At 30.8% G+C, this 17,181-nt stretch overlaps 1 protein-coding gene across 1 annotated transcript; it reads left to right on the forward strand.

Moving 5' to 3' along the window:
* The first annotated feature begins 5,605 nt into the window (after positions 1-5,605).
* On the forward strand, positions 5,606-16,641 carry LOC132746695 (neuropeptide CCHamide-1 receptor-like). The gene is made up of 3 exons (XM_060735915.1): positions 5,606-5,859; positions 13,153-13,227; positions 14,349-16,641. The coding sequence occupies exons 2-3, from the start codon at positions 13,222-13,224 to the stop codon at positions 15,573-15,575; spliced, it is 1,233 nt and encodes a 410-aa protein (XP_060591898.1). The 5' UTR covers positions 5,606-5,859; positions 13,153-13,221; the 3' UTR covers positions 15,576-16,641.
* Positions 16,642-17,181: the final 540 nt, after the last annotated feature.

Below are 17,181 nucleotides of genomic sequence, written 5' to 3' on the forward strand. Positions count from 1 at the left end.
TAAAGAAGAATAAAAGGTAGCTTTTAATGCAAATTCATCGAGAGGTTGATAATGATAATTAATTTCGAATGAATTTTACATCCGTCCAAAATGGTTCAGATAATGTCTCTTATAAATAAAGTAAAAGAAACATGATGATAAAACAAACTGACAGAGTAAAAAATAGATTTCATTTTGAGTAGAACACACAATATGCTGCTAACATACATATTGTTCGTAATGAATACACCTCTCGACTTTAACATGTTCACACTAACGTACAGATAAGAATAAATTGCAACGTGAAACCGTTTAGAATTCCTTCTTCTCATTCCTCTCGGTGACGACAAATACTATATAGAATGTGGTTTCCTATTTTAACACGTTTCTATATTTGAAACGGCTCTTCTATGCTCTTAACTGAAAAACTTGAATGTTTATTTAAATCGCATTTGTATTATTGTAAAATTCTTATTTGAAAGAAATTCATCAAGTCATCACAATTGATGTATATTATCCGTTCTGATCCCGATAAAGAATGTAGCGATGTGAATAAACTAGTTGACAAGTTGTGCTAACTGTTTATCTCAAGGGGAGGTGATAAAGATTGTTAAAATGTCAAATATATTTTTTAATTTTAATTTACACGCATTCAGTGTCAGATGAGCTGTACAGCAACTTGTTTCGGTAAAATAAATAATAAAAATGTATATTCATTTATCAGTACCATAAAATTAACAACAAAACATTGAAAATAATGCATAGTTGTTTCAAATTCTGAAGGCGAAACACGGCTACATTAACAAACTGAGCAACATTGGATGTTATAGAACATAAGTCGGATATATTTTTTATCATATTCTTTATGGGGCATCATACTCATTTCATTCATGACAAAGAAATTATTGCAAATGTTGCGTTAGGAGAAATTTTTATCATTTTTAATAACATTGAATTATTGCACTTAAAACATACATATTTTAAACGAAGTAAATACAGACACCAATTCCTGCTGCGACAACATTACATTCATCCAAAGCAATAGTCATTGCTAAATGGTGTTGAAAAAATGTTTAATGGCGAACGATACATATCAACAATATTAAGAAAAATTTCTAATGGTTAAAAAGAGATCAACTTAGAGATCTTCCGATATTATTGTAAACAAAATTAAAGAGTGACAATTTCAGACTAAACAATACAAATAGTTAACTATCTCTATATTGCCAAGACATCATTTTTATACCTGTAACCAAACATTACACACGCTTCGAGTATTTTAATACACATATGATCGGCTTTGCGCTCAAGTATTTCATATAAATAATAGGTATACTCGGCACTCCTCTAATTTGCAGACGATAACCTGATTGATTTTCTCATTGAAGCTCCAATCTCGTCATGTTCTAACAAACATCACCATCAAATATGTTTCAATAATTAATCTGTTCTTGACAGAATGTTGTCATAACCAAATGTAGTCGTGCGATATGATTTGTTAGATTAATTAGTTTTTCTAGGGTGTTTGACGTTAATCGTCCTGTAATTGGTGTTTATCGGAAATTTTCTGTCCTGATAGTTGATATTCTGTCATCAACTGAGTACCTATAAATGTTTGTTTTGCCGTTGTAGGTCTCATTTGACCTGCTAGTTAAACTAAATGTTGATAATGTTTATGCATATTTCACAGGCGTATATCATCCAAATATATCAATTAACAAATTTGCATAAATATACTTTTTGCATTTTGTCGAGATAAACTAGAAATTTTGTATTGATTCTATATACGTAGTGTTTTTGTTAAGAAGAACTATATTTTAAGTGCACAATACAGCTATGCCACAAAATGTGACTGATACTTTGGATTGTCCTGAATAACCCGAAATTTGTTTATAGTTCTGACAATTTTAATGCTTTCTTCAATAAATTTATAACTGTTTAAAGTTCAACGTTTTGTCCATTAAAGGGTAAAGAATATAATATATTTTATGTCGTTAAGTTTCAGTTCAGTCCGCCTAAAACAGCCATGGTGCCGCCACCACCACGACGCAGCTAACACGGCGCGAAGAATATCATTAAAACAAACAAACAAACAACAACAAGTTCGCCGGAACCTGATGTTAAACCCGAAAAGTTTCAAAATTCTCCAAAACCATTTAATATGATAAATGAAATGCCACACAAGTATCTAGTATACAAACATTCTGTACGTGCTGTATAGACATTTTCAAACGGTAAAAAACTGTAAGATGATACAATTCTGTGGCAGGATAGGATAGAAATATGCGTATTAAGTTCTCCGATTGCCACTGAGCTTTAAAAGGAAAAATTGTTATCGTGTGAGTTCTGGCAGAAAACTGACGAAATGCATACAGGGTTCCGAACAACCTCTGTCGGACATGTGCCTGAACAGAACGCCTTTCCTTTTTCACGTTTAATAGATTTTATTTGGTTATAAAATGTCTTTGTTATATGGACAATCTCTATAGATGCTTGTATATTATTCATTACAACGAAAGTTTTCAGCTCACTCGTAAATCTCGACTGCGCGTGTGTAAGATAGGGGTAAAATCAATATTCAGACTGAACCTAAAGATAATGAACATAGTGAAATATAAATCTTACAAACATAATTAAGATCGGGTCACTCAAAATGTAGTTCTGAATAGGAGTATAGTAACAAAGAAAATGCGGCCAATGTCAATGTAAAGGATGCAATTCAATTCAATTTATTTACGTCTCTTCACATGTACAACACATACATTACAATCAAAATAAATAAACTGGTAAAAGTACATATCCATTCAATATAGAATTATATGATACGTGTAGGCAAATGTATGTTTTCAAAATTCAACCTCATATAATTATATTCAATCAATTACCACCAATATCTATTAAACTGTTTTTATCCGGCAGATGAGCTCCTAAAATCAAATAAATTACCTATCTCGACCCCTTCCGGTCCCATTTGTTCTGTTTTATTTGGATCGGTCAAAACAAAAAAATAAAAACAAATAAAAGATTAAAAATAAAGCAAGAGTGTATATAAATTAAGTTTGGAAGGTTATCGTTTTTGTCAGTGTTTGACTTTTGTTCTGTAGATTTCTGTCGGAATCTAGTATTTCGTAGGTTCATTTTTAGTTACATGTATGATTTCTTTTTTGTTACACTGATATCGAATTAGAAGGAAACATTGACTTCTTAGTAATCTAATAATGAGCTACGATTTCAACAGATATGCAATTGTATTTTCGTACAGTCATGATTTATTTTTCCTCTAACATCTAATTTTATCACGCACATAGATCTGTTTATCTTAATCAATGATATATAAATAAATAAAAACAGATTCCTTCCTCCATCTTGAGATACAATTTTATTTCGATTTCTCCAGCAATCGAACGAAGTTTAAGATTTATAAGTTTGAGTTGCTAGCACTTTTACAGAGAGCGACATCCGTAATTTCCAACAAATGTAAAAGCTCATTGTACGAGAACATATTTACTTATTAGCATATTTTCTAAACAGCGGTAAATACTTTGTATTTCTTCATTCATTTATTTATTTATTGTTTTCATGTCAACGCTATTGAAGTTGTTGCAACGTACAGACTGCACCGTATGCGCAAAACTATGCTTCCTTGGATACGCACGCGATAGTCATACTGTGTCTAATTGTTTTATTTTTTCTTTTCATGCAAAGAGGATATATAAGACATTTATCAAGTGATGTAAATAAATAGTATTGAATTTATGGCTAAATTATATATATTTCTAGATCATTCGTCGTACCTAATTTTCTGGTAGTTTGAATGGCTCAGGGAACATGAAATTTAACTGTGCAAATTTACCAGAAGTATCAGTAAGCTGAATAAAATCTTTAAGATTATTAGTAATAGTAAAGTTTATTTTTTGTATCATCTCCGACCCAAAATACAAACATAATAAAACAAACATGACATTGTAATGAAAAATACAATGAAGTGATAATAAATATACATAGAATGTTGTAATACAAACATTGGTAGTCATCATATAAAATATATTTATATAAATATATATTAAGAGAATTTCGTAGATCATCGGGTATATCATACTATTTAATATAATTATAATTATTATGTATATATATTAGCATGTACTGAATTGGCGTGTATATTTAAGTGCATGGTGGAGAGTATATAAGTACACATTTTTGTAATTAGTTAAATTACATTAATTTTTTTATAATATTAGATAGCACAGTTAATCGCTTAATGGAATTAATGATGCTTTTTAACAATGCAACAAGTTAATACTTCATCTCAAGGAAATGCCCTATCATAAATTCTACTTTGTATTGCGAATTACCTAAATTACTAACACATATACAGCGCCACCATAAATTAGTTTTAATCACGATTTAGAGATATGAAACAAGATATTACTGTACAGCCTTAGACATAGTAGCCCTCCGGAGAATTCAAGAATTTGCCTCTTTGATAGCGTATATCGTATCATTTTACAGAAATGTAGTAGAAGCTAGTTATCTCTCTTTGTCCGCGAAGTATGTTCAGTACAGAAAAGCGCCTACAGATTATTTCTTAATATTATATTCGATTCCTACCGGACTAAGATTAAAAAGGAATAGAATATTCAAATTTAATGAAATATTCTATTTTTAATAAAGAGTTCAAACTGATTTAACAAAAAAATAATGATAAATTATGTTTTCTTTTCGGATATAATACTATAACTTAGTGTGTTTTTTTTTCGATATATATATTAGTAGTTTTTCGTGAGCGAATGAGCAGATGAAATTGTCTTTTAAGCATATAATTCCTCTGAAATGAATTTCATATTTCATCTCGTATTAAAGAAATGACGTAGAAATTATTCAGTAAATCAAAGGAAAAATTAGATATTATTCAATTTATATATTTAACAAAAAAATAATTAAGAAATGATTTCATGTAAATAAGCGATGTGCTGGAATTGTTATGTATACTATTTCCAAATACACTCTCCGTCGATTCCAGGGATAATAGCATTTATAAAATTGAATCAAAGCTGCAGAAAATGTATGCATTTTTTAAATTATTTTTTATTTATTTATCTATTTTTTTGTGTTGCATAGGAGGCTGAATTGTGGTATAACTCATTTTAAATAATTCACCGATAATTCCGATCTGAAATATGTATTACAGAGTTGATACTTTTTAAACTTTGAAATAGATTTCTAATTCATGCTACATTTTCAGCTCTTTAGAAAATCATTAAAATACAAATATAAATTTCATGCATAAAAATTTCATGCGTTAAACATGTGTAAGTCAATTCCTTTTTCGGATTCTGGACACACATAAAGCCGTGTTAATAAATGGACAGTAGACGATCGTCTTTCTAAGTCATTTGTCAGAAGTAGCGTAAAAATCCACTTCTTTATAGACAAAGCACTTTCGGACTTCAATTATTTATTTAATATGTTATTCCACCATCACGAATAACCCCATCGTTAGGTAACAAAGCATGAATGAAACAAATTACTGACGGAGAATAGCAAAGTAACAGGCAAAATATCATTTAAGCGTTCACCTAATCGACCAATCAGCAGCGTCCTTTTATCGAAGATGTTTCCTATGTAGAAACTCGCTGCCTGTCTAAATTATGATAACTCGCGCTTACTGAAGACTTGTTAGATTGACTTAGAAAATTTACTTCATTTGTCTAGAGACACTGATAAAGTAAAGGTGTAGCGTTAGAATTCGTGACTGAAAGTTCTGAAGAAATTGGTGAATTAGGATATAATAAGAGGACACTCATTCTTTGTTATCTCTGGAGAGCTTTATAATCATTGCATCTTGAAAAAAGGATATTATATGTACTAGATATACAACAGGTTAGTTTGTTTTGTCATTGTCTTAAAAATTGATAAACTAATACAACTGTTTGCTTCAACAAAATAAAAAAAAAAGAAAATACTTACAAATATTTACAATCAGTTTATATGTTGAACGTAGATAAGATAAAATGAAATCAAACATTATTTCTTTTTAATACGTGGACACTTTTTTATTAGTTAATGAAAACTTTTGTTTTTGTTGTTTATTATACTGTAAGACACGTGCATTTTTGTCCTGTATGGGATTAAAAAAAGCAATGTAAATGCATATATTTGTTTTGCCGCGCTTCTAGCTTGGTTAAAAAGATTTCCGACCGTGCTTACAAATTCTGTGATGTAATAAAAAGTAGCTGTTAATTAATGTCATCTTAGCGTTTGGCAACATCAATCGTTTATAATTGTTTCTAGAGAAAGTTTTTGTTTCAGTGTACCAGAAACATTCTCTAGTTAATAAGGTATGCCGATGAAATGTTTAATTAATTAGTTCTTATCACAAAATGTCTCTATTATTTTCGTGAAAATTATCTTTCAGAAAGCTAACAATTCATGTCAACGGCTTAAACGACATAGTAAAGAATGGCATTATAAATGTATTGTAGAATTTTGCGTTTTATCATTTAAATTAGGCTTTAAACACTTAAATACGGACAAATTGTGTCCAGAAAATGTATCAAACTCATACTAGAAAAACGATAAAAACGAAAAAAAAATGATTTAAAAAAAAAAATGTTACGGTTTTATTTTCAACCAGAAAAAAAAGATATTCAATTATTGATAACGCATGTTTACGTAAACATTGAAAAGTTTATTCCTGTATGTTCTAGGACCATAAAACGAACGCTTGATTATCTTAAAGTTATTTGATAAGTGTAAGCAACACATGTGCAATTTAACAGGTGCGTGATATTAAATTGTAGATTATATCCCTTGAAATAATTCATGATTATTTTTTTCACAGTTTTATAACATTTTAAAATGCAGAAAAATAATAAAACATAAATGATTCAATTAACAAGAAAATAAAAATATGTGCACACAATAACCTATTAGATGCCCACTATTAGATGTATTCCATATTATAAAAAAAATCATTTTTCGTATGGTTTTATTTGTCTTGATGCATACGTCAAATATAATACTCGTCAAGGGGTATCGAACTTCTTGAGGTGCGGTTAGTTCTTTCCAAGAGAAATGATGCTTAAGAAATATCATTATTACATTATTGCTACAAAGTCAGCAAAGTCATAGATCAACTTTTGATAAAAAAATATCTGAAAATTGGCAAGTTGCCACATAAAGGGAATGGAAAATTAATAATATATGTAACAGTACCCCGAGATTAACTTAATTAAATGTAATGGAAGAAAAACGAGGGTGGAATCATTTGGATACGATGTATATTCATTAAATTATCAATACTTGTTAAGCTCTACACATCGTACCATTTTTAATATAAGAATTGTGTCTTCTTTAGTTAAATAGCACAGACAACTAAAGTAAAAGTAAAAGCATTAACAAAATCTGATGATGTAAGATAAATTAATGTTTGATAGAAATGATGACAGGCAAAGAATAGTTTGGGAAAGTTCAATTATCTCGTTTTTTGTTTGAATATTTTCTAACTATTTACTACATCTGCTCTTACTGTATTCATTGAAGTTATAATAAAACCATTGCAAACATAACATAAATAAATATTCAATATTCGACTGTTTAAATCTAAAATTTATCAAAAATATGGTTGTAGTAAAATTTTTTTACTGGTATCTTTGAAGGTTTGAAGGTGTTTCTGCAAGTGGAGACACTTCTGGAAAGATTAAAACAAATGGAAGAAAAAAAGAATAACACAAAAATCTGAGAATAAAGAGCATACATGATGATTATATTGAGAATTGATTTTGATAAAAAAATTATTACCGAGTTAATGATAAATAAATAAAAACAGGGTGAATAAAGCATCGTCAAAATTATTGCCTATGTGTATTTGTATTTTCTTATCATTATAAAACAAATGATAGCATGATTGAATCTAAATATACTATTTCCTGTAAATGATAAATACCTTCACCATTCATTTCAACAGGTATCCATCTGGTTGAAGGGAAAAATAAAATAAAAATAGATGGTAACTTCTAGTCTTTAAGTCGACATATATTGGTCATAAAATAGTTCATGTAATTAAACAAATATATTTTCTAGTACCATAGATTTACAACAAACGAAAAAAGACAAACATATCAATTTAATCGTTTCCCTATTTGACATGGATCAGAATTCCATGATCATGTCGGTGCTAGAAATAACCCGGATGAAAGTTTTCCGTTATTATAAGATTGAAAAGTATGAAGCAAAAACGTCTGTTTTCGACTATGAACATTTAAACGGATATTCGATTTATTTCAGCTATTTGATGTTGAACTTTCAACTATTATATGTTTCAGACTTAAGCTTATAGGTTATTATGTTCCCTGGATAAGTATAAATAAACAACGGTCTAAATGGTTAATATATACGCATCAAAACTCCAAAACGGTGTTAAATAAGCAATAAACACCGCTGAGACAGATATGTCTATCGCAAAGGTTATTTAACTGTTGTGGTCTATGCTTTAAAAAGAGGGAGATATGAAAACGTCCAGAACAAACGTCACAATTATAAATTATATAGACTGTAGTTTTGAATTTTACAACAATTCAAAACAGCAAGAAATCTAAGCCAAAAAAGCATGTTCGCTACTCTTTCAATAGTAAATTAAAAATGGTTGAACTTCATGCTTTAATTCCACAAAAGAAATAATTAAGTTGTTCAACAAGATTTGCAATAAAAACTACATTTTATTAGAAATCATTAGTTGATTTGAAACAGCAATTGTTGTCAACCACCAAAATAAACTGAAAGAAAAATGTCATTCTGGATATACGCTCGTATTTATTGACAAGCCGCGCCGAAATCTATAGAAAATTTTTCGTACTTCATTAGTTTCTGATATCTTCCCTTCACATCAGTTAAGATTGTCTGACATCATTTGGACAACTAATGACCTATCAAAGACAACATCATAGAAATAATATATCAACTTTATCATTACTTTTTCAAATTGACATTGAGTACTTTTGTTATTAATGAATATGTATGACTAATAATACGAAATCAGGATGGACGATATAACGAATTTACATATATCTACTATATCAAATCGTCGGTATCTAACTTATGTAAGAGCAAAATTATTTTCATGTCTGGAAATAAAGTAACTTTATTGTATTGTTTAAATCATTTTAAAACTGCATCATATCTGCATCACTTTGTTTAGAATATATTTCTTTGAGATGTTTTTGTATAAAATTTTGAAGATGAAATGTTGATTTTAAAATGTACGTAATTCTACATGTTTATTGTTAAGGTTTAGTATTAATTCTAAAGTATGTAAAAGAAATGAATGACGTCATTTTGAAAGTGACGATGGTTTGTCGTGCTCGACATCTCTTGCTTAATTAAATCATGCCATAAAAAAGAAAAACTGATACTGTCTTTGTTGCGTCAAATAAATCTATATTAAACCAGTCCAAGAAGGTTATTTGATACATCTTTAATCAGGAATAATCAAACATTTTACATGTACACTATGGACTTTGTAGAAGCTTTTCACATCACCTTAATATGTCTTTCTTTAACTATTTACTATCTGTTTTCTTAAGCCTCGGTCTCACTTACTCCCGGCAGAGCCCAGGACCATCCCGGTAAGTTACCGGGATGATCCGGGACGATCCGGGATGAAATTATTGTTGCGGTCACACTTACCCCGGCAGCACTACGGTAGTTCCCTACTAACCACCCAGGATGCGCTCCGGATCATCCAGGCAGAGCCCAGGTGAAGCTACGGTTCATGCCGGTGCTTCCCCGGTCGTTCCCGGATGACGCCGGAAGAGCCCCGGTTGACCCAGGCAGATCCCCGGTCGATCCAGGCAGAGCTCCGGCAGAGCCCAGGACGATCCAGGCAGAGCCCCGGTAGAACCCCGGTGGATTGAAAACGCCCGAAAATGATAACTTTGATACATAATTTTTTATTTAATATAATATCTATTGTTCCAGAATTGTAATTCATGATGATTTTCTGAAAAATTCTTATGCCATACTGGATAGACGGGAAATGGGAAGGCTTTTAATACAAACAAGTTCAATCATCAAAAATTGTCCTTATTTTTTTTAAATGATCCGGGCTTTGTCGGGGCTCTACCGGGGCTCTACCGGGATCAACCGTAACTCTACCTTTATCCTCCGGGGCTCTGCCTGTAGTTACCGGGGCTCTGCCGGCATATACCGGGGCTCTACCGTAGCTCTACCGTAGCTCTACCGGCTATATCATATCCCGGATCATCCCCGGTTTGTGCCGGCAGAGCTACGGTGCTTTCCCGGTATCACCCCGGTCGTTCCCGGCAGAGCTAAGGATGATGCCGGCAACGCTATACCTTCCCGGATCATCCCGGACCACCCCGGTGATATTAAATATTTTATTCCATCCGGGGTCGAATGCCGGATGTTCCCGGATCATCCAGGATCATCCAGGACGTTGCCGGCAGAGTTACGGATGTACCCCGGTTGTTCCCGGTCGTACCCCGGTCGTTCCCGGATCATCCCGGACGTCTACCGGGGCTCTGCCGGGGCTCTGCCGGGATGTAAGTGAGACTGTAGCTTTACTGATGAGCGAAATATGTTGTTAAAGTAGCACACATAAAGTAGATCAGATATACGTGTTTGCATATATAAAAAGTTCTAACTATTTTGCTTATTGCCATAGTGACACATTAGCAAGTGTCATATATCAAAAGTATATTTTTTCTAGTAAATTATTACCATAACATGTCTTGCTTTACCACAATGTTAAGATGTAAAACAGATAGAAACATACCCCGCAGCATGTGTGTCATTTCTCATAAATTGGTAAATGTGTTAAAGTAATTACTTTTCTATCTTATCTTTAACTAATAAGATATTTCCTAAGGAAAAATTACAAACATGCGCATGCGTTCTCGATAAACAGAATACTGTTAGATAGCCTTCACTTACTTATTGAATTACTCAACGTAGGGAACCTTAACTCAAAACGCCATCTTAAATATGTCATGCATACTTAACTTTTAGATTAAATATGATAATCTTTGCGTAAATAATATTGATTTTAATTTTCAATACAGTTATTTATCTTTAAGAAATAATAATACACTTTACTAGTATTATATATAGTTCAAAAATTGAACTTTTGTGCTTTATAACAATTGCCATTAAAGCATACAACGTTACATCTACATCAAAATATAATTTTGTCGTGTTCAAATAACGTGTTTAAGCGTTTGTTTACAGATTTTTGTTTATTCAGAACTTATTAATTCAGAACTTATGAATTAATGTATAAGTTAACTCAGATTAATTGTAAAGCATGCTTGCTCAATTTCTGGTTGTTGATCTCAGTCTATGTTTAAATACCTGTAATGTTTTGTTCTTTTTTCCATATAAAATTGTGTAATAATATTTTAATATGGTTTTCTTTATGCTGATAGGGTTTAAGCTTTATGCATTCTTTTGCTTCTTCTCTAATATTGAAATATTAACGAGGGATTAAAAATGCAATAATATTTATTATTTGAGTTTCAACCTATTCAAGTTTCTAGATAGGAAGGAACAGAGAAAAGCTTCTTAAATTCCAAATTTGCTTTAATTTTATTCGAAAATAGATACATATAAGCTCAAAACACAATTAAAATAATATCGGTACCACCTGAACAATTTAAACACAATATGTGGGTAAAAATATTTACTGCTCATTTATATTTTATTCTATCGCGATTAAATAACATTATTAACACGTCATTTGGCAGGTTTCCATTTCTTTGATAGAGTTGTAATGCCTGATGTGTTTTTTCTCTCTATTTTTTATTCGTTTTTATATGCTTTGCAGCTTATTGTATAATATAAACCTAGTTAAATATCTAAATGACTTAATATGGTTTCAAAAAATGTTATTTGTCTATAACATGAAACATTTATATGATAATGTCCTAATACAATGATATATTTCCATAACTTATAATGATAGTAATAATTTTGTTACTTTTTTTTTAACTTTAACTGCTTTCTATAACGTTAATTTTGAAATAACTTACATTGGTATTTTATTCCGTTGTGATTTATGTTCTATGATCAACACTTAAAACATGAACTATTCACAACTTATCCTTTGACTCAGAAGTAGCTGTAATTTCTTATAAAGAATCATATATTCTTAAACTGTGAAAAGTTATTATTATTAATTAGAAATAAATACTATTTGAAAGAACTTAAAGCTATTCTTTTCTGATTAATTATGCAGAAATGGGCGTACATAGTGCTATTAAGCGCCATAAGTGACGCAACGAAAATCATAAAATTTATTGTTTACACTGTTTAATCTATTTTTTCTTAAGAATATTTATAGATGTTTCAAATGACAGTCATTAAAAGATAGGTGCAAAATTTTATGATTTATCGTTTAATTTCGTTCCTATTCTTAATAGTAATATTTTTATAGTTCCATAATACCATTAATACCAAAGAAAATACTTTTTAATAATGCTTATTTTGCACAATTTAATATTAAGTCCAAAATGGACATAAGTGAAATAATTATAGTTTAACTAATATCGTTTAAGTTACCATGATTAATATAATTATAGAAGAAAAGCAAAATAGAATAATAACCATCTATTTATTATAACAAATCATTAAATACTTTCGCTACTTTTGTATGCATTAATACATACTTTAGCTTTTCAAACGGTGAACAGCGAAAATCATTTTAGAACTGTTTTATAACAAACAAAAAAAAATACTCACCCATCTATAAATCGATATGTTATGTTGCTTACACTAACTCAGACAACAGTTTTCTGTAACAAAACTTCTGACAGACGGTTTGTAAAAACTGAGTACGAATTAGAGATATAACATAAACCAGATGTGCGTCTTTAATAGTATTTAATGAAGGCCTTTCCATACTTCAGAAATATTGTAGATGGAATCAAACTTAAAAGGGTTTAAGTATATCACATATAGCCATCTGTTTCTGAAATACAGACATAATCAGTTGAATAATATTGTTTTTATTTATGTATCTATATTTGTAGTAATATTTGTTGAATATTTAAATATGTTTATTGAGCAGAATAAAAAAAACTTTCTTTTCTTATTATATATAACAAAGTATATTGGCACGAAATACTTATAAATATTAATATCTTATAATTCCATTTGTAGTCTGACATGGCAATATTGCTGTAGAAATTCCACTTGGGACCGTTGAGCACACCGCCTTCAACAAGGAAGATGACGGTAATTTTTCTATTGTTATTGTTCTTTAAAACAGTCCCAAGTAATATACCGGTATATCATCATACAATAACTGGTGACTATAGATTTGTATGCGTTTTTAATATAATTGAAAATCACCAGGAAATAAGAGTTTTGCTTTTAATACTGAGTACAATAGCAGTAAATAAAGTCGGATCGACTTCAAAGTGTGGTTCATTGAATGATTTATCAACTGCAATTCGCGGCTTCTATGAGGGAAATGAAGTGTAACAAAAGAAAAAAGAAGAGCGTCTACAAAAATAGTCTTTATTAGTTGTACTTTTGCCGGAAATTAAAATGTTAAAGGTTTTGCTCACATGATTCTATATAACTTTTAAAGCCAATATCGACTCATTTTGTTTATTTTCCATACATAAACAATTTTCCATAAAACAACAACAACAACAACTTTTATTCTTATGAGTTTTATAAAGATTACTTGATTCAAAGTTTAATTATTATGCTTAATTAGTGAAATCAATGGCCCAGTCTTAAGAGCAATCGTCCAGAACGTAATTACATCTTGTTGCAAAAATGCCATCAAAATATAATAAATATACATCATAGTTATATTTCTCATAATAATTCATGACTTAAAGTGGCATTTGTTTTTCTTCATTGTCAAGTTGAGCTTAATTGCCGAAATATTTCAAAAGATTGAATGTTATTCTAATTCATATTGACCAACAGTTGATATTAGAAAACGTTTAAGACAAGATATGAACTGTAATAATCCCATAGCTTAGGTATAAAATAAACTTGTATGTCAAATCAATTTTTGAAATTAAATGATGCTACACTTCAGCCTAAATGTCCACTATAGAATATTGATGAGTTATATTATACTCGGTGTGTTTACATTACATTTTACATTTAAAGATCACAATTGATATATTATTAATATGTTTTTGCATTGTGTCTTTGTATTCCATGTGCTTGAACATTAATGGATTTTGATCATGAAAAAAATGATACCATATAATAGTATTTCTTGGTCGAATTTAAATTTAGAAAATTCAATACTGTAGATAGTTTGTTTTCTCCAAGTCAATATATAATTATGCCATATAGTAATATCAAATGCAGTTAATTATATATTGCAGGGATTTGTACGTAGTAATACGTCGACATCGATAAACATGAGTGCGGCTGCCATTATAACAACAGAAATGACAACAAATTTAGACAATGCAACAATAGCCCAAAGTACTGAAAACACAACATTTATAGAACCTCTGATAGAGGCTGAGGAGCGTCCAGAAGCGATTATTGTGCCCATCATATTTGCTATTATATTTCTTGTTGGAGTTATAGGGAACACTGCCCTTATATTCACAGTGCTCCGGAATAAGTCAATGAGGAATACACCCAATATATTTGTTGTAAGTTTATCAATCGGTGATTTACTGCTTTTGCTTTGTTCCGTGCCATTTGCTTCAACATTTTATTCGGTGACTTCTTGGCCATTTGGTGAAGGTCTCTGCAAATTCAATGAGTTTATGCAGACCCTTTCGCTGGGAGTATCAATTTTTACACTTACTGCTTTAAGCGGTGACAGATACATTGCCATTGTTCATCCCATGAGTAAACATACTGGGAAACCGACTCTTATCACGGTTGTGACAGCTGTTGGTATCTGGATACTCTCCGTAGTTCTAGCTATTCCCGACGGATATACAAGCAAGTTGGAGTATGTTACCGGATATATGGAAGGAAACAGCACGAATTCCTCCGCTTCAGACATTCATTTGTCAATATGTTTGATATATCCGTTAGATTACCCACCAATATACGGAAAAATACATTCAATGGCAAGATTTATCATCTTCTTTGTCATACCACTATTCATTATAGGACTGTTTTATGCGTTGATGGCAAGGATCCTGATTCTTAGTAGCAGAGAAATGCCATGCGAATCCATGAAAGATTCGGCTATGAACCAGCAACAAAAACGCCAAATCCAAGCACGCTTAAAAGTCGCCAAGGTCGTTTTGTCATTCGTTATAATATTCGTTATCTGCTGGTTACCAAGACAGATCTCAATACTGGCATATTATCATTCTGATGCGGAGTTCAATATGTTTTGGCACGTCCTCAAGATCACGTCGTACTGTTTGACATATATTTACTCATGCGTAAATCCATATGCATTGTATTTCTTGAGCAGTCAGTTTAGGAAATATTACAACCGTTATTTGTTTTGCTGCTGTCCAAAATTCAAGTATCGAAGTTTGGGAGCTGAACAGTCTGCAATGTATAACTTTAACAGTACAGTAAGGCGGGGAAGTACAACATACACAGGTGTTGTACATTCGCAATCAATGTGTTAATATATTTTAGACATTGAAACAAATAAAGGTATTTAACCAAAAAAGCACATGACTCACATGTGTCACTGTTAAAACATTGTATAGTAAAATAAGAATCAATGTCTGTTCCAAATCTGCATACGTTTATAAAACAGCGCTATTGCGACAGCATTTTGAGAATTTCTTATAATATCATTTCCTTAAATAAAACACAGGCGTTATATTAAGTGTTTTAAATTCGGTGCTAGTAGTAATAGGACAAAGTTTCAGTCAATCTTTTAAAAAAAAGACGAAAACACTAATTTAAAAAGATTTTAAGACTAAGTGTGATTGCAAATATCAGAACATACAGTTTTCCAAACTTTATATCAGTATCGATATATTTTGTAAAGATTGCTTTTAAATAACAAGGTGTAAAACGTAATTTTTAAAGTTTTATCGAGAACACGTAGCATGCTATTTTTGTTTAATACTTGTATATGTGTGTTAATGTGTATATATATCTACGGGTAAGGAATATCGTAGTGTAAAGCGACTGTTTTATAACACATTTAGTATGTTATAAATTTAAAGGATTGTGATAACTTGTTTATGTTGTCTAGTGATAAAATGTATATTGTGTTTCAAGTTTTACTATATGACGCAATGAGAGGTAAAATATTAGATAACATAATCTGCTGATTATAAGCTGTTAACATTTGTTTAAGTTTGTTAAGTTGGAGACGTTAGTTTATCTTTTCAAACGTTACAATCTGTTAGATATCTTTAAATTTTATATTTTGGTTTCTGTTCGTACAGTGGTATTAATCATTCTTTTGCTAACAAGATAAATGGACGGTGGGTTAATTAACCTTTATCAGTGTTTGTCTTCTTCCTTTCACAAGGAGCAATAATTTGCACTTACTGAAATGATGGTGTAAAACACATATTTAGTACAGATTAAACATCTACATTTTCAAACCATTAGTACTATTTGAAATAAATAAGCCCGGGGTTACTGTTTCTGTGGTGATTATATGTATCTTTGTTGTAAACAAATAGTTATTTATTGTTAATGTGAAATGAAATAAACGTATTCATAGCACCAGTCGTTACTTTATTTGCGTTTTTCACCCCCCTCCCCCCCCAGACAATGACAATTGCATAAATTCTACCTTAGCGCCTAAGCAAAATGAACGCTTTGACAATGTCGTGTAACACAATTATTGCTAGAATGTATATTATTGATGTATACATGATATTCATTGTCTTTATATGTTAATGATTGCCATTATAGAGTACATTTAGGCGCTATCACTTTATCAATAAATGATATTGTATAAGCCATGAATTATAATAATGAAATCGAAGTGTTGAATGATAGCCAAGACTGACTAATGAAATTATCACAAGCTTGATGAGACTAAACCTATACATAGATGCAAGTTACCGTTCCCATCTACCCCGTAACACCGGCTTATGCGACATCTATAATAGAAAAAAAATATAATACACATTTGAATCTAGACTTATTCGTAATAATAGGCTATGGCACTATCCATGTGAGACCTTATTGTCTTGTTGTCCCAAATATAAAAAATAGGTGTGTTCGTATTATGTAAGGATGGAAATACATTATTTTACCACG

This window comes from Ruditapes philippinarum, unplaced genomic scaffold (assembly GCF_026571515.1).
Source record: "Ruditapes philippinarum isolate M1 unplaced genomic scaffold, ASM2657151v2 ctg4047_1_1_1_1, whole genome shotgun sequence".
NCBI classification, from domain to species: Eukaryota; Metazoa; Mollusca; class Bivalvia; order Venerida; family Veneridae; genus Ruditapes; species Ruditapes philippinarum.